Source organism: Protopterus annectens, chromosome 17.part0 (assembly GCF_019279795.1).
Source record: "Protopterus annectens isolate FY-2018-M chromosome 17.part0, PAN1.0, whole genome shotgun sequence".
In the NCBI taxonomy this organism is placed as follows: domain Eukaryota; kingdom Metazoa; phylum Chordata; order Ceratodontiformes; family Protopteridae; genus Protopterus; species Protopterus annectens.
Window position 1 is genome coordinate 687,650,798 of NC_056751.1, and position 23,354 is coordinate 687,674,151.

The following is a 23,354-nucleotide window of genomic DNA, read 5'->3' on the forward strand; positions in this document are numbered from 1 at the left end:
GAGAGTAATGGTTAGGATTATGTTTAAGATTAGGACTAGATTTAGGATTACATTGTATGGGGGTGATGTGCCCCATGTGGGTTCGGGGTGGGATCTGTATGCTAGAGAAACTACTGTGCAAAATCATCTGTTATCTCAATGCAATTGTAAAACTACAAGTACATCACTTCCTCCTGACTAACCCCAGATCTCGTTTGCCGCTCTAAGAGTTAGCATCGTGGTCTCTGAGCTCTAAGCGAAGGTGGTAAGGTTTCTTTTTTTTTTCTCTTTTCAGTACAGTTGGTGTGGGTACCTGTTCCCCTTTTCCTCCCCCCCTTCACGCGTGGTCGTCGTGTTAAAAAAAAAAAAATTTTTTTCTGTGTAGCTTGTTGGTAGTTTTAGTTCCTGCCTAGGCCCCATCCCTTGTTGTGTGTGTGTGTGTGTGTGTGTGTGTGTGTGTGTGTGTGTGTGTGTGTGTGTGTGTGTGTGCGTGCGTGTGTGTGGTGTGGGCCTTAGGGTTTAGTTACTGTCCCGCCCTTATGGCTGAACAGCCTAAAGTTCTTTTTAAAAAATCCACAGAGTGTGGTCACAAGCTCTCGCCAGCCGATGGCCACACTCTGTGTGTTCTTTGTTTAGGGGTCTCCCATTTGTCAGCCTCCTGCGACATTTGTGTGGGTTTTAACCCCGGGGCCTTGAAAGACAGTCGGGCTAAGCTCGTGACCAAGGGTCTGCTGCCAGCTTCTGCCCTAGAGTCTGCCTCAGTCTCCGCTCTAGCCAGCGACTTCTTGCAGGCAGAGTCTCAACCTCCCGCTCATCCTGTGGCCTCAGATTCATCCCAGAAAGGTAGGGACAAGAGAGAGAGGGAGAAGCGCCACAAAGAGAGGGACAGGCCCAGAAAAAAATCCTCCGACAGGGAGTCTTTCTCCAGACCCTCTTCTAAAGTCCACAGGTCCCGTTCTCCTCGGCTCCACTCTCCCCGTTTCTTGCCGGAGCCAATGGAGCCCTCGGAGCCGAGGCACTCCCTCAAATCCAGCCAAGACCTGCTTCGGTCGCTTCTTCTTCAAGGTCGTCTCGGAGTGTCTCTGACCTTGACATGGACAGGCTGATGAGGAGGTTCATCCAGAATCAGATTCAGATTGGGGTCTTACCAGGTCCCTCTCCCATTGGAGAGGGTCCTCCTACAACTCTGTTTCACCCAATCTCTCCTTCCCCGACTCGACGCTTCGGGGTTCTCGGATCCGAGGCCCTTTGGAGCTGTTGGCTCGGCGCCGACGGTTCTTGTTTCCTCGACACCAGTCGCCACCTTGAGTTCCTCAGATCTGATTTCGGATCCAGGAGACTCTCAGAGCCATGGTCAGGGAGTCAGACCCGAGGGTCGAGGTCATTCTCTTTTGGATCCCATCCTTGGTGCCCAGACTACCCTGCCTTCGGCTCCGATCCCTGCTTCGGACCCGGGGAGGGCCTCATCCTTACGGGTTACAGAGGTGGGCTCTCCAGCATTCGGGGCAGTTGAAAGGGTTCTCTCTCAGGGGTTGAGACCACAGCTCACCTACTTGGATCCTACTCAGACCTCCCTGTTTTTGGATTCTCCTCCCCTCACCCTGTCTCAGGGACAGCCTGTGCCAAAGCAACCCCAGGTTGTTCCCCTCAGGGAACACCCGGAGGCTTACGAATCCTCTTCAGAAAGTCCCACTGGAGAAGAACCTCGTAAACGCAAGTGTAAAAGGAGGCACTTGGACTCCCCTGAGTCCATTACCACTGATTTGGACTTAGATGAAGAGAGGATTCCCCCAGATCACCTCCCGAGGACGTCTCGTTTGAAGACATTATGGAGATCCTCCACCAAAGAGGAGGTTGGTCAGCCCCCAAACCCTCTGCGGATGAGTCCGTGTTTCTGGAGGCCTTTGTCGTGGGCCCATCTACTTCCTGGGTTTCCCCACCAGCCGACCCTTTGGTGGACCTCATCACCACTAGGGCATGGAAGGATCCTGACACCGTGGAGCCTATACCCAAAAGACCGGACAAAATTCTTTCCCCGCCGTCAGATAGGCAAGCATGGTCCAAAGGAGCCCCTGTGGATGCTTTGGTGGTTGCAGCTGCCACAAAGAAGGAACTGGCACAGGAGAGGTCCTCGGTCCATCCACCAGACTCAGCGACTTTTTCTATCCGTGCGCTGAATTACTTGGCACATGTTACTCGACTGCAGCGTGATCTTATAACGAAACTAACTGAGTTGCCCCCGGAGTCTCTGTCACAGCAGGACAAGCAGTCCTTTACTGCGAAGATGACTACACTGAAATCAGTGACAAATACATCTATGTGTCTCCTCTCCCATGCTACGGAGGGAGCCATTAGAGCTGCTGGTACAGGCATTGCCTTGAGCAGACACACCTGGATCAGACTGTGTCAATTTGCGGACCCCTTTAAGGCATCTTTTATTTACGCCCCTTTCGATGGATCATCCCTCTTTGAGAAGACAGTATGCGACATGCTCACCCAGAGTGAGAAGGATGGAAAGACTTTGTTTGCCATCGGAATCCGCTTCTCTAACCCCCAGAGATCCTATTCCAGGAACCAAAAGGGGCAAAAGAAGATGTGGTTCCAGAAATCACAGTCTTTCCAGGTCACTCAGGACTATTCGTCCCCTAGAGGCAGAGGGGGACAAGACCAACGCCATCCCAGAGGCAGAGGGGGGTCCCAGAAACTTCGGTTCTAGGGAACCCTTTTCCGACAGGCCCACACAGCAACCTTGAGGGGTTGCCAGACTGCCCTACTCTGGAGGCAGTCGGGGGAAGATTCTCCTTACATCCATCGGCATGGGAGTCCATTACTACAGACCGCTGGGTGTTAAACATCATATCCAGAGGCTATTCTATCCCTTTCATATCATCTCCCATAAGTCCAGCACGCCTACCAGATGTTCCACCCAATCACAGGGAGGCCGCAGATTTACAGGTTTCGAAACTGTTACAACAACGAGCCATTGAACCGGTCCCCCCCGACCACTCCGGATCAGGCATCTACTCCAGGTTCTTTTTAGTGCCAAAGAAGACTGGGGACCTCAGGCCCATACTGGGCCTGTCTATCCTCAACCTGTCAGTAGAGAAACAAAAATTCTGGATGGTCACTGTACAGTCCATTCTACCGTTTCTAAGAGAATGCGACTGGATGTGCTCGTTAGACCTCCAGGATGCTACTATCATATCAAGGTCCACAGAAGCTCCAGGAGGTTTCTGCTCTTCCAGCTAGGGGCCGGTCACTTTCATTTCAGAGCCCTACCCTTTGGTCTCACCACAGCCCCCAGGGTGTTCACCAAGGTAATGACAGTCGTAGCGGCTCACCTGAGACTTCAGGGCATTCAGGTATTCCCCTACCTAGACGACTGGCTCTTCGCTGCATCCACCAAACGTCTCTTATGCCAGGCCCTACACTACTTTCTCGGTCTGGCTCACAAGTTAGGCATCACGATCAACCTCAACAAGTCCTACCTGGCTCCGGTTCAGGTCATAGACTTCCTCGGGGCATGATTGGATACTATTCAGTCAAAGATCTTTCTCACCCCAGAAAGGATAGAAAATCTCAGGCTGCACGTGTCGGCTATCTCAGAGCACTCTGTAGTCACAGTAGGCGATGTTCTCAGGGCTTTGGGTTCGATGGCAGCCTCCATTTCCATTCTCCCTCTTGCACGTTTTCATATGAGAACCCTTCAGTGGAATCTAGCAGTTCAATGGTCCTGGCTAGACCTCCCGATGACTTTTCAAATCCGAATCAACCGGATATGCAGAATGTCACGCCAGTGGTGGCTTCAGTCATCAGACATACTTGTGGGGCACAGCTTTCTAGCCCCGCCGGCCCAAGCCACGTTGACCACGGATGCCTCCCAGCTCGGGTGGGGGGGGCACTTCATGGGAAGAACAGTCCAAGGCACGTGGTCCCTACTAGAGACCAAGCTACACATCAGTGTCCTGGAGATGAGGGCAGTGCTTTTAGCGTTGAAAGCCTTCCATCCTGTCCTACCTCCAGGGACAGTGGCCATTCAATCAGACAACATGTCATTAGTCTGGTATATCAACAAGCAGGGAGGGACCCAATCCTACCCTCTTTATCGCGAGGCCATGAGAGTTTGGGAGTGGGCCATATCCACCAACCGGTTTCTGATAGCAACGCATATCCCAGGATGCTCCGACATTTTAGTGGACAGTCTAAGCCGGGCAATCCTTCTGTCTTACAAGTGGTCTCTAAATCCATCGGTGGCAAAGAGAATCTTCCTCGTATGGGGTCAACCTTGCTGCGACCTCTTTGCGTCTCCTTCCAACATGAAGTGCAGCAACTTCTTCGCTCTGATCCCCCCTCCAGGGGATGTCCCAAGGGACGATCTAGTCCATACTTGGCCTCCCGGGTTACTTTATACTTATCCCCTGTTACCTCTGATACCAAAGTTCCTTCAGAAAGCTTGCCGGTTGCAGTGCAAAGTCATTCTCATAGCTCCTTTCTGGCCTCACCAAGTGTGGTTTCCCTTCCTATGGTCTCACCTTTTGGCTCCTCCATGGACTCTAGAGCCATGCCCGGATCTACTTGCTCATCCGTCGGGCTTGCCCCTGCCCAACCTGGACAGTCTCAAGCTGACGGTGAGGCTGCTCCAGTTCCCATGATCATCAGGACTCCTGAACTTTCATCCCCTGTTAAGAACATTCTGGTAGCATCTCTCAAAGCCTCCACTAGGAAACTCTACAGTAGCAAGTGGAGACGTTTTTCCGTTTGGGTCTCTCAACGCAATCAGAACCCTTTTACAGCCCCCATTCCAGTAGTTTTAGATGTTTTGGTTGGTCTCTTTCAATCGGGCGCAAGTTCTTCCACCATCAAGGTTCAACTGGCTCCCATCTCTAATTTCCATGTAGGTGAAAATAAGGTTGCTCTGGCCTCTGCCAAATTGTGTAAAGCGTTCCTGATGGGCACCTTTCTCTTGCGACCTCCAGTTAAAGAGACAGTTCCTCCCTGGGATCTGACTTTAGTCCTTCAAGCTTTGACCTCTCCACCCTTCGAACCTGCTGGTTCAGTCCCTATGAAATTCTTGTCTTGGAAGACAGCATTCCTGGTTGCCATCACCTCAGTTAAAAGGGTTTCAGAGTTACAGGCCTTATCCTCCATGCCCCCCTATTTGATTTTTCACAAGGACAGGGTTTTGCTGCGTACAAATCCCTCCTTCCTTCCCAAGATGTCCTCAGCAGCCAATATTAACCAATCTATAAATTTGCCAGTCTTCTTCCCAAATTTCCAAAATAAAGGCGAATATAGACTCCATTTATTGGACGTCCATAGACAGCTTTGTTTTTACCTTCGTAAGATTAAACCCTACTGAAAGTCGGATCAACTGTTTGTCTCGTTTTCAAAACCATGTTTGGGCAAAGCAGTTTCGAAAGTGTCCTTAGCAAGGTGGATCACTGTTTGTATTGCACAAGTATACATGGACAAAGGCTTATCTCCTCCTGGCTTACTGAAGGCTCATTCCACTAGATCAGTGGCTACTTCTGCAGCTTTCTGGTCAAAAGTACCTTTAGATGATATCTGTGCGGCAGCCACATGGGCCAATTCGCATACATTTATCTCTCATTATAAATTAGATTTGATTTCTAGAGGGAGAGCATCCTTTGGCTCTGCGGTGCTCAGAAATATCCTTCCATAAAGGCCTCCCAGGAATACTATTAGCTGGGGACTCTGTCACATATGTGCAGAAAGAATGAAGTTAACTACTTCAGATAAAGAAGTTATGTACTCACCATAACGTTCCATCTGAGTAGTTAGACTTCATTCTTCTGCACCTTCCTCCATCCCCCTCACTATTCAGGTCTTATCCTGTTTGGAGTGTGGGTTACGTTGCTAGTTAGTGACAGCAAGCTCGATCTGGGGTTAGTCAGGAGAAAGTGATGTATTCTAGGTAGGGGAGGAGCTTGGAGCTCGGAGCTGATGCTTGTAAAAGTTTTGCCGGCTCGGATCCGAATACCCATATGTGCAGAAGAATGAAGTCTAACTACTCAGATGGAACGTTATGGTGAGTACATAACTTCTTTATAATAGCATAGTAGAGGTAGGTTCAGGGAGGGTCACTGCAGTTACAAAGTTGGTTTTCATAAAGTTGTGATTTAAGGAGTTTTTTGAATGTGGTAGAGTGGTTTTGTAGCCTGAGGCGTGGGGCAAGTGTGTTCCATATGTTTGCAACTTCGTAAGGGAATAGAGGTTCCCCTGAGCTATTTTTACATGGAATGACTTCTACTAGGGCTTTGTTACTGGATCGAATTTCCCTATTGGTATTATGGAAGTTTAGTAGGCTGGTTAGGGCAGAGGTATTGTCAGCATGGTATATTTGGGCTAAATTGAGTTGGTGGTAGTGAAGTAGGTTAGGGGATTCTAACCAGTGTAGTTTATGCAGGGATTGGCAGTGGTGCGAGCGTGATTTAGCACTGGTTGCAAACCTACCTATTTTGTTGTAAAATGCTGAGAGTTTGTTAAGGTCAGTTGTATTTAGATTTATTAACAGTGGGGATACATAGAGTAGGGTTGATAAGAGATGAGTTCTGGCTATGGCAGTTCTGGAATCAGGGCTTAGGAATTTACTGCTACGATAGAGGCAGCCTATTCTTTGTGGAATTTGGAGATGGTTAGGGATATGTGTTTACTGAATTTAAGTTAGTGGTCAATTGTAAGTCCTAGTAGTTTGGCCTCGGACACAGGAGTTATGACTTATTATCTGAAAGAATGGAGAAGGTGGGGTCAAAGGTCTTTGTTGGGTTGAATAGCATCAGTTGTGTTTTTTTAGGGTTCAATATTAGCTGCAAATTTAGCCAGATGTTCTTCGTGTTTCACTGTTGCAATCATTACACTTGGGTTATTCTGCTGGCAGGCTACCCACACTCGGCCTGAATTCCAATGTCTAGGTCCGGCGTCGGTTGCTGTCGCCTCTTCCCTGACGTCAGTGTGCCAGGGGTATAAAAGATGCAGCCGACACCATTTTCTTCAGTCTTTCTTGCCGCGTGGTGCCCAAAGCATAAGCAGTTTGCAAGTGCCGGTCGGCAAACTCCTGAGATTTTCGTGTTTGAATTTCAGATCTGAAGTCTTCATTAAAAGCTAAGTACCCCGTTGGGGAAACTTTTTCCTTGCTCCAGACCGATGTCAGAAAAAGTTAATAATTGTATTTCTTGTGGGAAGCAAATACCTCATAAGAACTTTCATTCTTACTGTATTCCTTGCCTAGGCCCTGACCATGACGTTGTTAGTTGTCGGTTTTGTGCTAGATTTAACCAATGCACTATTAAGCATCGGTACGATTTTGCATTACACTATTTTGGCAGAAGATTTAATTATACAATGTCGTCGGATAGCCATCCGACTACCGGAATTCACAAGAAATGCAAAGAAAAGGAAAAGGACAGGCATCCGAGGTCCAAAACCGACGACGAGGCTTCTTCTAAGCCAGTCACTGGTTCGCCGGTTCTCAGTGAGGTGCCTTCGCAGCCCCTAACACCCACTACTTTAGACTCGCAGGCCGCTACCGACTCCCTTGTGGAGTCGACTAGGACGCTGGTAGCTCAAGGTATTGGACCTTCAGAGACTATTCCCTCAGATGGGTCCAGAGCCGCTGAGCAGGCATCGGCTTCTGAGGGTGTTTTCAGACCTACTCAGTTATACATTAAAACGGCTTCAGCTTCAAAGGCAAAGACTAAAGCACCTTTAAAGACAAAGAAACAAGTACAACAGCCTCATTGGACAGGCCTCCATGCCCAAAAAACAGATGCTCAAAATGGTCGAAGACTTAATTACTTTGATCAGGGGTTCCCATCCCCACCCGATAAAAAGCCTAGGCAGGAGACAGAATATGAATCTTCAGATCAGGTTTCCATTTCATCTGATTCCTCTTCTAATCAGGAATGTTCTCTTCCTCCCTATGAGGATTCTGATGCTGAAGAATGTATCCCTTCAGCATCTCCTCCTGAGGATTACTCTTTTGGGGAAACCTTGCATATCATGAGGGAACATTTCCACTGGGAAAGCCAAGATTTTTCAGAATATAAGAAAAGGTTTAGAGACTTCCTTTTACTACCACAACACAGGCCCCTAGCTATTCCACCTGTGTTAGACATTGTTGATGATGTATTTTCAGAGTCCAGTTTGACCCCTGACTCCTTACCTCCAGCTCCTGTTAAGCCGGACAGGTACTACAGGGTCCCTGACTCTCATACATGCCTTTTCAAAAACCCTGCTGCTGACCCAGAAACTATCTCTCAGGGTCCCAAAGGGGTCAAGGCTTCTGCTGTAAAAAAACCTACCCCCTCTGACAGGGATTCTAGGGCATTGGACAGATGGGGAAAAAAGATTTACACTTCTGCTACCTTGGCTATAAGGGCTTTAAATTGTCACTTTCATATGCTCAAATATCAGCAATGTATTATGTCACTGCTTAAACAGAAAATGTTGATAAATTCTGAATGTGTAGAAAACAAAGAAATGCAGGATTTATTGCATGTAGCTGAACAAGTTGGAAAACATACTTTGCAATGTGGTTTTGATTCTTTGGAGGCCTCCTGCAGAGCCGCTGTTACGGGGTTCTGTCATCAGGAGGCATGCTTGGTTAAAGGAACAAAATCTGCTTGATCATGTCAAAGCAAAATTATTAGATGCCCCATTACAGCATGATACCTTGTTTGGTGTTAAAGCAGAAGAGGTGTTAAAGAAAATGGAGGACAAAGCTAAAGCTTTGCAAACAGTTGAGGATTTCTTACAGGTACAGCCTCCAAGATTTAACAGACACTGGCCTACAAAGAATTGGTCCTTTCCAGTGTCAGATAGGCCACAAAGGGGCAGATACAGACGCCCAAGAGGCAGATCCCAGCCCCAAGGTTCGTACAGGTCTAAATAATGGGGTGCTTCTACCTCCAAAAGTGGAGAAGACAAATCACAGCCGTACAGGAAACAGTCCCAATGACTTCCCCCTGCCTGTTCCAAGCACTTATCTTGTGGCAGCACCTTTAGGGGAAAAACTAGCACTTTTTTCTCAAAATTGGCACATAATAACCCAGGACAAATGGGTCCTAGACATAGTGTCAGAAGGATACAAGTTTCACTTCCATACCCTGCCAAGGACAAACAGTTGCCAGACCTGCCAAAACATCAATGGGCAGAGGCACAAAAGCAAGTCTCATCCCTCATGGACATGAGGGGCATTTAACAAGTACCAGAGCAAGAGCAGGGACAAGGATTTTATTCAAGACTGTTCTTGGTACCAAGAAAGGATAAGACCTGGAGACCAGTACTGGACCTATCTATTATAAACACTTTTCTGGATATACCAAAATTCAAAATGTTGACTGTACAGCAACTTCTGCCCATGCTGGACAAGAAGGCTTTGCTTGTGACTTTAGACCTAAAAGAGGCATACCTGCATGTCCCAATCAGACAAACATGCAGAAGATACCTCAGATTCAAAGCTGGCTCAATGCACTACCAATTCTCTGCACTTCCTTTGGCTTATCTACTGCGCCAAGGGTCTTCACAAAGTTCCTGGCACTAGTAATTGCATTCTGCAGACAAAGAGGAATACAAATATAGCCTTACTTGGACGACTGCCTCATTCAAGCAGAGAACAAGGACATTCTACTACAGCATCTGGAGTTTGTAAAGCGATTCCTAACAGGCCTAGGGTACACAGTCAACGAAAAGAAATCAAAACTAGTACACTCTCTCAAAAGATAATATTCCTGGGTGCAAGCTTAAATACAACTGCCCAGATGGCTTATCTCACGCCAGACAAACAAAGGCAACTGACTACCTATTTCAACCTGTTGGCAACAAAGGCCCAGTTATCTGCAAGAAAAATCCTGCAGGCTTTGGGCTTCATGGCATCCTGCATTCTACTAATTCCATATGCAAGACTGCATATGAGGAAACTTCAATGGTACCTAAAAAGTGTTTGGACTCAACATTGCCACAGCCTGGAAACAATAATTACCCTCATTCCCTGCCTTCAACAAGAGTTTCGATGGTGGGCGAAGGCTTGTCACCAGAACAAGGGACAGCCATTCACTTTACCCCCAGACAGACAGACAATAACAATGGATGCATCAGATTATGCCTGGGGGCCCCACATGACAGGAAGATGTATTCAAGGCACATGGTCCGCAAACCAAATGCATCTACATATCAATCAAAAAGAGATGCTAGCTGTTCAGAATGCCCTGACAGCCTTCAAGGACTTACTTCATCCGGGACAACTACTGATTAAGACAGACAACACCATGGTCATGTGGTATATAAACAAGCAAGGAGGCACTCATTCTTACCCCCTTTACAGACTAGCCATGACTTTGTGGGACACAGCATTGACTTACCAGGTACATCTGCAGGCACAATCCCTGCCAGGAAAGATAAATACTCTGGCAGATGAACTAAGCAGAAACCTCATGGATCCTCATGAATGGAAATTGGCTCCACAAGTCTTCAGCATGATAACAAGGAAATGGGGATGCCCGGATATAGATCTATTTGCCTCTCCTCACAACTACCAACTAAAAAGATTCTGCACAAGGACTTATCATAAACAAGCATGTAATCTTTCAGATGGAACAGCTTAGCAGTATATGCCTTTTCTCCACTGCCTCTCCTCCCCAAGGTACTCCTAAAGGTCAGACAAGAGAAGCCAAAGATGATACTGATTGTCCCGGACTGGCCCCACCAGTACTGGTACCCAATCCTAAGGAACATGTCTCAATGCCTGGCTTGGACCTTGCCTCAGATACCTCATCTACTATCCCAACAAAACAATCAGATCCTGCACAGCCAACTAAAGACCTTAAATCTGGCAGCATGGCGGATAATGTAGTCATACAAAATGCGCCTCTCACTAAAGCTGTAATGGATGTCATTTTGGAGGCCAGAAGGCCCAGTACCAGAAAATATTACACTGGAAAATGGAAGAGATTCTGTGCTTGGAACCAGGCACAAGGAATTGACACAGCTGTTCCAAATATTCCTCAGATTCTGCAATACTTAACTGAGATGCTGGACAAAGGCCTATCCTTTTCATCAATTAAAATTCATGCCTCTGCCATTTTGGCTCATTACAATACAGAGCCACCAATCTTTTCTCACCCCTTGTTAAGGCAGTACCTCAGAGGAGCCAAAAACTTAAGGCCTCCAAGGAGATCACCAATACCTGCATGGGACCTCAATTATGTCTTGGAAAAACTCACCCTGCCTCCTTTTGAGCCAGCCGCTACAGCTGATATAATGTTTTTATCTTGGAAAACAGCTCTGCTCCTAGCAATAACCTCTGCAAGACGAGTCTCAGAGCTACAGGCACTCATGGCTGTGGAACCTTTTATCATTTTTTATCCAGACAGGGTTTCTCTGAGGACAAACCCCACTTTTATGCCTAAGGTAATGTCCAGTGTGGACCTTAACCTAACTATTCATCTGTCTACTTTTTATGCAAACCCACAGAATAAGGGGGAGAGAATTCTGCATTCTTTAGACATACACAGACAGCTACGCTTCTACTTGAACGGAACCAAAGCTTTTAGAAAGACAGAGCAACTACTAGTGGCATATGCTGCAGGTTCACAAGGAAAGGCTATCTCAAAGCAGACTATTTCAAAGTGGATAGGCCACTGCATTCGTTTCTGCTATTCACAACATGGCAAACCAGTGCCTAAGGGCATTAGGCCACATTCAACTAGAGCAGCAGCCACTTCAGCAGCCTTCCTCAGGGGAGTACTAACCAAAGACATTTTGGAGGCTGCTACCTGGAGTTCAGTGCACGCCTTTACAAATTACTATAATTTACCACTCTACTCTAAATCCAGGGCCGGCTTTACCACTGCAGTTCTGCAGGGCCTCATAGCCACTCCTAATGCTATTTAGCTCCAGCCTCCCAACCATAGCTTTGGGATTCAACCCAAGTGTAATGACTGCAACAGTGAAACACGGAGAACATAGTACAGTTGTGTACACTTACCATAAATGTAGATGTTCGAGTGTATTCACTGTTGCAGTCCAGGTTACCCACCCGCCATCCCCCATATCTTTGATGCAACTTATCTATACTTCTCTAATCTATACAACCTATGTGGTGTATTTGTTTGTAGATGAAGGTATTATATATTTTGGTGCATGCATTTTTTATTGGCATATTTTTAGCCTACCTTTTGGGGGGCACCTGTCATCTGGGGCAAGAAAAACTGAAGAAAATGGCGTCAGCTGCATCTTTTATACCCCTGGTGCACTGATGTTAGGGAAGAGGCGACAGCAACCGACGCCGTACCTAGACTTTGGAATTCAGGCCGACTGAGGGTAGCCTGCCAGCAGGATAACTCAAGTGTAATGACTGCAACAGTGAATACACACGAACATCTACATTTATGGTAAGTGTACACAACTGTACTTTTTCTGTTTCTGAGAATGATTCTTGAGCTTGGGATTGTAGCAGCTGGAAATTGGGCGCAGAGCAGATCAGGGTAGTGTCATCTGCGTATTGGATAATGTCTGTGCTTGCTAAGTGGAATTGGTTTGTAAAGACATTGAATAGAAGGGGACCAAGAATGGAAACCTGAGGTACACCACATTTGACATGGACTGGGGAGGATAGGGAGTTGTACCATTTGACAGATTTAGAGCGGTTGCCTAGGTAGCTATGGAACCTTTGTAATGTAGTATTATCAAGGTTAAGACTGGAGAGGGAGCATAGTTTTTTATTGTGTGAAACAGTGTCAAATGCCTTTGATAGATCTAGGAATGTGGCAGAGACAAGTTGCCTTTGGTTTCTGTATGTGTTTATGGTATTGGTGAAGTTAATGAGGGCAGTGGTGGTGCTATGGCCAGGTCGAAGTCCGTGTTGAGTTTGGAAAAGTAGGTTGTTGGAGAGTAGATGGGATAGGAGTTGATGATGGATACATCATTCTAGGATTTTTGATAGGGATGAAAGGATTGCAGTGGGGCAATATTTGGATAGGTCAGTGGAGGCGCTGCCCTTGTGAAGAGGGATGATGTATGAGGTTTTCCATAATGATGGAACATAGTGTTCTATGATGGATCTGTTTATTAGAATTGAGATTGGATAGGATATGGCCCTAGATGCAAGCTGGAGGAATTTGGTTGGGAGGTTGTCAACAGCAAGCGTGGTTGGTTTAAGTTTGGCAAGGAGTTTTTGGATGGTTGATGTAGTTACTGGTTTGAGTGAGAAGGGGGTGGAATTTAGTTTGGTTTTGATGGTTGGTAGGGGGGTAGTGGGGTTAGTATCATTTATTAGTTTTAATATGGTGGAAGTAAAACAGTTGTTAAAGCTGGATGCTATGTCAAGGTTGGTACCTTCTGTGTTTGGTGGTGGTGTGGTGGTCTTTCCAGGTTGGAGGATGCCATTCACTGCAGCCCAGAATTTCTGTATGTTGTTACTATATTTATTTTGTAGGGTAAAGTAATGATTTTGTTTGCAAAGCCTAACCTGCTTTTTTGTCTTATCTCTAAGTTCTAGGTAGGTTTGTCTAGTTGTGGATGTTTTAAGTTGTTTCTAGGATTTCCATGCTTTGTCCCTTTGTTTTAATAAGGCCTTTGTGGTTTTAGGTAACCAAGGGGCAGGATTACTATGTGCTCCAATTGTTTTTATTGGGACTAGATGGTTTAGGATTGTTAGGAATGTGGAATTAAAAGACTCATCTGCATTGTCCAGGAGTTTTTGTGGGAGCCCAGCTGCAAGATTTTAATGTATTAGTGAACTGGTCTAAGGGGAAGTTTTTGTAGGAAGGGGTTTGTAGAAGAGAGGGTGGGTTGTTACATTTAAGTTTGTGTTGAAGTAGAAAGGTTGGGTTATGGTCACTGAGAGAATTGGGTAGTGAACCACTTTGGTGGGCAGCGTTGGATTGGTTAGTAAGTATCCAGTCTAATATGGATTCCCTTTTGGTGGCTTTTGTACGGGTGGGAGTTAGAATGGGTTGAGTAAAGTTATAGAGATTAATGTAGTTAATAGGTATTGGGGCTAGGGTGGCATTCCATTCAGTGTTAACATCACCTAGCACTAAGGTTTCATGAAGGAGGGAGTGGGAAGCCCAGTGGAGTATAGCGTCTAGGGGGTTTATGTTGTCACCTGGTGGGATATATATACCTAGCTAGTTTAGATGTTTGTGTTGGTTTAGATGGAGAGTGGCGAGTAAAGTTTTTAAAGTTTAAAGTTTTAAAGTTTATATAACCATTAACGATTTTTGAGTCTGTTGTGAAGTATTCATTTGGATAGATTTAATTTGATGGTTTCTTTTGTATATTGCACTACACGCCAGTACTTCTCAACTCAGTGCCTTCGCAGCTAGACTAACCATTATTTCATTTTTTCCCATTAATGTGGATTGCTGTTTGTTGATGTTTTTCCCATCTACCGATCATACTAGTCAGTGATATAATGGTGGGTAAATAGGAGCTGCTGTTTCTCACTGTTAAACAACTGTCTTCTGGGCACCTGCAAGACGTTTTCCCAGGTATTGTTCATTTTTGATGAACAGTACGCTTACCAAAACTCTGTGCTGTCTACCTGCTTCCAGTGAAAACCTCAACAAATCACAGTACCAGGAAGTCTGCTGTATAACACTCTTACTAGTTTTGCACAATTTTCCTTAAGACTACGTTACCATGGCAGCAGAAAACTGTACAGAGTAGTTTAATGAGCAGAATAGTTTTATAGTACTGACCACACCGGTGGTCTGTATAAGCCATTGTGAGTCATTTGTATAAGTAGGTTCTCTGCAATTGGATGTGGTAGTTCAGGTGCGGGGTTCCAGAGACCTGTAAAGAAGGAAGATGATAACACTTCTGGAAGCCCTCTTTTTGGTGTTACAGCCTATGGCTTTGTTGGCTAAATTATAGGTTACTATGAAATCAGTCCTACAGTTTATTTCACTAGTAACCAGCAACTATACAAGTCATCTGTTGTAGCCTTAGGATTGGTAGCCGATACATTATTGATGTGGAGGACATTGTCATATTCCAGGTATGGATTATCTGAAAGATACAGCAGGAGTTATTTATACTCACTTTTCAGGGAAATGGGAAGCACTAGGGAGCAGAGGATTCAAAAGTGCAAGCTCATGTTTAGGGGAAAACATTTTAGATGTGGCTGCATTTCTAGTTGTGGACACAGAGAAATGTGGCGTATGGCTAAGTGTACTAATGATCCTAGAAATGTGCTAATATTCACAGCAGAATTAGTTATACTGCAGTATCACAGGAGATATGATTACCATCTTACAGAAAGTCAGTAACAGTGGGAATGCAGGTAGAAGCAACAGTCCAGTCTCTGTCCTATTCTCTGTAGTATGAAAATGGAACAGCGTTACATGAAAAAGGCTGGTGTGTTCTTAACTGAGGTATGATGTTTGTGTGTGTGTGTGTGTGTGTGTGTGAGATTGTGTGTGTCTGCGTGCACCCAAGAAAGTAAATTGATAGGGTAGTGTACGTGTGACCATTCTGAAGTTTGTAAAGTGTTTTGGATGAGGTTCTGTAAGCCTCCTTGTCCCTTTTAAGGTCTAATACATGTATTTGAAGGGTCAAGTAATAAACAGTACTAATTACATTTTTATCCAGAGAGCACGAAAACATTTAGTTACAGCAGTGATTAGTTGGATAACAGAAAAAAAAAGTTATGTCTTATCATAATGTTCCATCTGTGTTGTAGATCTTTGTTCATTCATTACAAATAGGACATCCGTTCCATTCTCGAAACCAATACGGCTGTTTCCAAGCTTGCACCAGCCAAAACCTCTCAGCTAAGCCCTACCCATAATGCCCCTCCCCTAGTTACTCCAGATCAAGTTTTTCCGCCGTTAGATAATAGATGCAGTAATAGAAAAAACAGTAGAAGGCTCTGTCTGAGGAAATACCCTAACCATGAGTTCCTAAAGTCCACCAGGAGTCCAGGCAGGGGGAAGGAGGGCGGGAAGTAATGAATGAACAAGGATCTACAACACAGATGGAACATTATGGTAAGACATGACTTCTTTATCTGATGTTGTAAATCTTTGTTTATTCATTACAAATAGGACCAAGTCCCCAGCTACTTGAGTCCTGGGTGGCCCTAAGGAAGGATATTCCTGAGCACCATAGAACCAAAAGATGCTCGTCCCCTGGAGGCCAAATCCAATTTGTAATGAGAGATAAAGGTATGAAGTATTGCCTGTTGCGCAGATATCGTCCATAGAGGCTCTGGGATGAAATGCTACAGAAGTAGCCATAGGTCTGGTAGAATGAGCCTTTATTCCGGAAGATAAGGGTAGCGTATTCTGTTGGTAGATAAAGGTAATGACGTTTCTAATCCAGGAGAATAAAGTCACTTTGGAAACAGGTTTACCCAGTCTGGGTCCTGCAAAGGCCACAAACAATTGATCTGTTTTCCTGAAAGATTTAGTAATGTCCAAATAACAACGAAGCTGCCGATGCACATCAAGGGTGTGCAAAAGGTACTCCCCTCTATTAGAATGCTTAGGGAAGAAAACTAGCAGGTCACTAGCTTGGTTAACAAAAAAGCCAGAAGTGACGTTGGGCAAGAAAGAAGGGTCAGTACGAAGGGACACCCTATCCATGTGGAAGATCATGTAAGGTCTCTTGACACTCAAGGCCTGCAGCTCAGATACTCTTCTCGCTGAGGTAAGTGCTACTAGAAGTAACGTTTTCCATGACAAAAATTTTAAATCACATGAATCAAAGGGCTCGAAAGGAGAACCCGTGAGAGACTGAAGTACCAAAGTCAAGTCCCAGGGTTCTAAGGGAGGCTTGACTGGAGGTTTAACATTTAATACTCCTTTCAAAAAGATCTTGCATAGGCGGTGTGACATATGAAAATTGGCGATAGCTGCTAAATGTACAGTGATCGAAGCTGAGGCTCCTGCATGTAAAAGAGTAGTCGGGTATTGTAGGATCTTTTGAATAGGCATAGAGGAGGGGTCTAAGTTCTGATCTTTGGCCCAAATAGAGAACCTAGTCCATTTACTAGAGTAAACTTTCCTAGTGGAAGGTTTGTGTGAAGCCAGAAAATTTTCAGGAGATGGATGTCAGGCAGCCTGGCAATCATTGGAAGTGGAAGAACCAAGCTGTGAGCTTGAGACTGTGCAGGTTCAAATGAATCAATCCCTCAGGATGAGATAACAGGTCTTGGGAATGATCCAGGATCTACGGGGTGTGAATCAGATGAGGCTGTAGAAACAGGAACCAGACTTGACGGGGCCAGTAGGGGGCAATGAGGATCACTTTGCTTCTCAACCTCTGAGCTTTCTGGAGAAATTTTGGAATGAGGGGAAACGGGAGAAAGGCATACAGAAGACCCGGTGGCCAATCGTGCATCAGAGTGTCCCTCAGTAGGGGGAACCAGGGCAAAGTAGCTTCTGCATTTGTAATTTAGGGGGGAAACAAACAGGTCACAGGAAGGCTTTTCCCAGCATTGCAAGATCCGATCTGCTGTAACAGGGTTGAGGGACCACTCGTGAGGCATCAGGATGTTCCTGCTCAGATTGTCCACAATAAGGTTGGAACTCCTGGGAATGTGAGTTGCTATAAGGAAGCGGTTGGAAGTTATCGCCCAGTGCCAGATCCTCATGGCTTCCCGACACAGGGGGTTAAGACCTGGTTTCGCCTTGCTTGTTGATATACCAGACGACTGACATGTTGTCTGACTGAATTGCAATGGTCCCAGAGGGTAGGGGTTCATGGAACGCTTGCAACGCTAAGAGAACTGCCCTCAGTTCCAGGACATTTGTGTGCAAATTGGCCTCCATGGGGGACCAGGTGCCTTGGACAGTCTTTCCCTGGAAATGTCCCCCCACCCTAACAGGGAAACGTCCTTGGTCACCGTGGCCTTGAGCTGGGGAAGACCGAACGGTCATCACCAAAGATTCATTTGTGGCTTCATCCACTATAACATTTCTTCCTTGCAACGGTTTGTAAGACGTATTATGTGGTCGAGTGGGTGAGTTAGCAATGACCATTGTGCTGAAAGGAGCCACTTTAGGATTCTCATGTGCAGTCTTGCCAGTGGTACTAAAGTAATGGCAGCAGCCATGGAGCCTAAGAGTTGCAGTACAAGACGTGCTGGTACATAGGTCTGAGGAAGAAGGTCTTGGATTTGGTGTCTTATTTTCGAAAGCCTGTGAGGGGGTAGAGAAGCTTGACAGGATGTTGTGTCGAAGACCGCTCCAGTAAATTTCAGTGTCTTCGTTGGGGACATTTGAGATTTGCCCTTGTTGATTGTAATCCCCAAGTGGAGAACGAGACCTTGAGTGTAAGAGAGGCTGCGGACTAGGAGATTCCTGGTCGGAGCGGTAAGGAGCCAATCGTCTAGATAGGGAAGCACCTGGAATCTTTGTAGTCGAAGATGAGCTACCACAACTGCCATACATTTGATGAACACTCGGGGGGGGGGGGGGGGGGCTGTCGAGAGAACGAATGGCAATGCCCTGAACTGGTAGTGATTGGCCCCCAGCCGGAAGTGGAGAAACCTCCGGGAGCAGCAATTCATCTTTTTGTGGTAGTATGCATCTTGGAGGTCTATAGAGTACATCCAGTTGTCCCTCCCTAGGAAGGGAAGGATGGACTGCATCGTGACCATCCGGAATTTTTGAGGTTTGATAAATTTGTTCAATAGGCTGAGATCCAGGGTTGGTTTCCAGTCCCCTGTCTTTTTTGGCACTAAAAAGAACCTTGAGTAAAACCCGGATCCTGTCTAGTCTGGTGGAACTGGTTGATTGACTCTTTCTTAGCAGCTTTTCTATTTTTAAGGCGGCTTATTCCCTTGGATTAGGTGGTACATCGGGGATTCGTTTGACAGGTCTGGGAGTTAAAATGAATGGTATTTGGTAGCCTCTGGATATTATTCTGTGCACCCAAACATCGGTAGTAATAAGATGCCAGACTGGTAGATGCAGAGAAAAACGACCCCCGACTGCTTCCAGTGGAAAGCAATCGGGCCTCTGCTCAGGAGCACTGGTAAGGTCTGCCGGAGAAAGAATCTCTAGCATCCTGGTTACGTGGACCCCATCTACCCTGAAAAGGGCGTCTTCCATATGAGTTGCCCCCTGTGCCCCAGGGGGATTGTTCACCACGAGTGTCACAAAAAGATCCTTGGGATTTCTTGAACCACATTTTTCCTCCTTTCTGATTCTTGGAGTAGGACCTCTGGAGGTTGGAAAAGTGTATGCCCACAGCAGACAAGGTCTTTCCGTCTTTTTCACTACGTGCAAGTGTCTCACACTTTGGGCCCAAAAAGTGTAGATTCGTCAACAGGTGCAGTGAAGAAGGAAGATTTAAAGGGGTCTGCGAAGTCACACAACAGCATCCAAGCATTACGTCTCATGACAATGCCTGATGCAGCAGCTCGAGCTGCCTTCTCGGTGGAGTGAGATATCAAATGCATCGAGGAGTTTGAGGTGGATTCAAGGGTAGCTAGCTGCAAGGCGACAGTATCACGCACCTCATCAGGCAATAGCCCCACCAAAGAGGAAGACATTTCGTAAATTAGGTCTCTGTGGAGGTGAGTAAAGTGTGCCAGATAATTCAGTGACCGAATGTCGAAGGTCGCTGAAGCATAGGTCCGCTTCCCTAGTCTGTCCATGGTCCAGGACTCTCTGTTTGGAGGATGGACAGTGGAACTTTCTTCTGCCAGTTCTCTCTTGGTCAACTGCTTGGACCAGTGGGGCTGGACTTCAGGTGTAGATAAAATTTTGTCTTGCCTCCGAGGGACAGGTTCTACGTTGTCCGGAGCCTTCCAGGCACGCTGCACAATGAGTTTAACAAGGTCATCTGCCGGTGGAGTCACCCAGGAAGTAATGGCCGGGCATGGAAGGCTTGCAGGAACACCGATTCCTCAGAAGAAGGGTTAGAAGACTAACAGTCTCCCCGCTACTTGAGGATTTCGAGAATGTCTCCGAATGAGACGTCTGGGGGAGACTGTGGGGACCCTTCCCCCTCATCACAATCAGTGTCTTTGGTGATAGATTCCTCCAAGGAATCAAGGTGCTTCCTCTTGCACCATTTCTTCTGGGGTGGCTCCCCAGTGGGATCTTCTGAGATGGACTCCGGAGAAGGGGTTCCCTTCAAAGAGTGTTCTTGTGACTCCCGTGCCCAGGGTCCCGAAATAGAGGGTTGAGAGGTGCATGCTGGAGGGGGGGGTTTCTGATACTGATGTCATTGGTGCTGACTGTAAGCCTTCGGAGTGAAGAACCCTCTCCACCACCTGGACAGCAGGCCCACCCGAGAAGGGATGGGAGCCTGGGACCGGGAGGGACAACCTCGGAACCAGGGTCACACCTCGCCCTGAGGAGCCCACTTCCAGGTGAGGAGCTCTGAGAGAACTAGAAGCCATCGGAGCCATGGACATAGATGGCGCCAGCAAGAAAATAGGCGCCGGGCTAGTTACCAAGGTATGGACGGTCCAAGCACTGCTCTGAGAGAGCATTCTCTCCACCAGAGCCAATGCAGTAAGAGTCAATGGTGCTGACAGGGGAAACACCGCTGTCTGAGCCGAGACAGTATGCACCGGAGTGGACATCGGTAGCAAGATTTCCGGAATCTGGGCAGAGGCCGGAGGAGGATAAACAAGGGGAGATGTAGCAAAAGATTCTGAGCCAAGGGGGACGGAAGGTCTAGCTGGAATGGGCAATCCCCTAGCTGCCAGAAACTGGTCCACAACCCACACTAGATCTAATTCAGAAAAACTCCTAGTGGATCTAAAGAGGCTGATGAAGGAGAATCAGGTCTTTCTAGAAAGGGGCTAAACCTCTGCCCCAAAAAAGGGTTGTAAGTTGGAGAGTGTCTTGTCCTTGGCAGGTATTCGAGTTTTGGAGCCGATGTAGCTGAAGAAACTGTCGGCACCTTGGCCGGGGATGATGCCGAAGCAGGTACAGTCATTGGAGTCAATGTCAGATCCAAGGACAGCACCGAAGTCAGTAGTGCCGAGGTCAGAACCAAAATAGGGGTGAATATCATGGACGGCACTGAGGGAGAAGACACAGAGCCTGGTGCCGAAGAGGTCTGCGCCGAGGGTGCCGGCAAAGCACAGAGCTGACTCGGTTCCGAAACTGAAGGAGATGCAGGAACAGAGTGACCCCGTTTTTCCTTATGTTTTTTGGTCTTTGAAGGGGGTGAGACCTCCAACCCAGTTAGAGCCTCCGAAAAAGGTGCCTTGAGTAAACCTTTTAAGATAAGTGTATTTTTATGTTCTGCTAGTGTACGATTACTAAAACTAGCACAAATGTCACAGTCAGCTTTAATATGATCCACACCCAAACAGTAGACACAACGATCATATGTATCCGAGTTAGGCATCTTCCACCCACACTTGTCACAGTGTTTAAACCCCAACTTAGCTTTGTCTGACATAGTAAGGCAACAAAGCTATCTTACAGAAAAAACAAAATAAGGGAGAGAAAAAGGGAGAGAATACCAGAGATGGTATTTAAAAAATACCACAAGTGATAAGGAAGGGCCTGTCAAAGGCAGGAGAGAGGGACAGTACCAGTAATGGAAGAAAATAAATGACCAAGGTAAAGGGAAGAGAATAGAATTAGGTTAAAGGTGACGGTAAGAAAAGGCTAACTTGACAAAAAAATAAACAATTTTGAAGAGAAACTGTTTTAAAAGTAGCAATTTTCTACTTTGCTTTGAGAGAGATGGCTAGCACGTCTGACTAGGAATGCGGCAAACGAGATCTGGAATAACTAGGAGAGGGGCATTATGGGTAGGGATTAGCTGAGAGTTTTTGGCTGGCACAAGCTTGGAAATGGCCGTCCTATTTGTAATGAATAAACAAAGATTTACAACATCAGATCTGTTGTTTTTAAGCACTACCTTTTAGGTTGTTCCTAACTGAATACATTATTTGTCTAATGCTCTTCTTTCTGACAGCTTACAGTGGAGATGACTGATATCTGTACTTACTGAAGGATGTCACTGGGCTTGCTTTCATTTGTAGTCCTTTCTCCTTTCAGGCGAAGACTTGGCTGTCACTATTCAAGGTGAGGAAGAGGATGTAGACCTGGCAGTGAAAGCAGCAAGGAAGGCCTTTGAGCCCTGGAGCAAACTGCCTTGTCACGTACGAGCTCGCTATCTCTACGTACTTCTTTGAAAAAGTAAACAACATTGGTGAAGTGGCTCCTATCACAGTTAAGTGGTTGTGTGGGTCTGGAAACAACCATGTATTTTTTTTTCTGAGAGTGTCATTAATGGATAGAAATGCTGTCTGTAGTGCATGCTGTCTACATTCCTTGTAGTATTATCCTTAGTGCTGTTCTCCAACAAAAGTATATCTACCTATATCTGTCCCACAAGGCTCCATACTAGGTCCACTACTCTTCTCTATTTTTATCAACAACCTTCATACTGCTATCCCTAAAGCTACCCGTATTCAGTATGCAGATGATTCCACTCTGATCTGCTCAGCCACCTCCCCATCCGAACTGTAAATCCTAACCCAAACTACATTTAACACTATTGAGAACTGGCTCGCCAACCAACGCCTACTGCTGAACCCCAATAAAACTAAACTTCTACTCTTCACCCCCATTAGAAGATCAGCCACACTTTCATTCTCTGTCATGTCTAACAGTGGTACCACTATCTTCCCAGATCAACACACCAAACTTCTAGGGGTTATCATAGACAATAATCTCAAATTTGATCTTCAGGTCAACAAAACCATCTTTCAGCTTTTCCCAGTTAGGGGTCGCCACAGTGGAACTCCAGTCCGCTAATGATTGGCAGTAGATTTTTACATGCTGGCTTGCCGGGCCTAACGCACAACCTTTAACAAAGGAACGCCCATTCACGCATGTCGACAAACAGAAGACGCTCTAACTGAGAATCGAACGTGCAACGTGTAACTGTGAGGTGACAACGCTACCGCAGCACCACCACCGCAGTCAACAGACCAAAAATAAAAAGCTTGGATCACTGTATAGAAACAAGACATTTTTAACCCCACTGGTTAGGACTGCAATTGCCCGGTCACACCTACTCTCTACTCTTTTATATGCCTTGCCTGTACTCTCAAACCTCAACAAATCCGAACTAGGTAAGCTGTCCCATAGCTACAACTATATTGCCAGATTCGCCACTGACTCCACCAATAGAACCCACCACTGCCAGAACCTGAAACAACTAGAGTGGCTAGAACTGCCCAGCTTAATTCATTTCAGTCAGCTCTTAATAGCGTACAAAATTCTGTACCACCCTGAGGATGTCCCGTACAAATAAATATTATTAAGCCATATAGCAACCTGAGATCCCTATGGTCAGCCAGCAAATTACTGGTCCAAACCCACAAAGCTAATAACTCTGCTGGTGAATCCCTGTTTGTCAACTTT

At 46.1% G+C, this 23,354-nt stretch overlaps 1 protein-coding gene across 1 annotated transcript in view; it reads left to right on the top strand.

Moving 5' to 3' along the window:
* The window catches only part of ALDH16A1 (aldehyde dehydrogenase 16 family member A1), an 818,106-nt gene that overhangs the window by 81,953 nt on the left and 712,799 nt on the right, over window positions 1–23,354 (top strand). Inside the window, exon 3 of the mRNA XM_044059239.1 lies at window positions 21,981–22,105. Coding sequence (XP_043915174.1) covers window positions 21,981–22,105 — 125 coding nt within the window. The remainder of the gene's footprint in view (window positions 1–21,980; window positions 22,106–23,354) is intronic.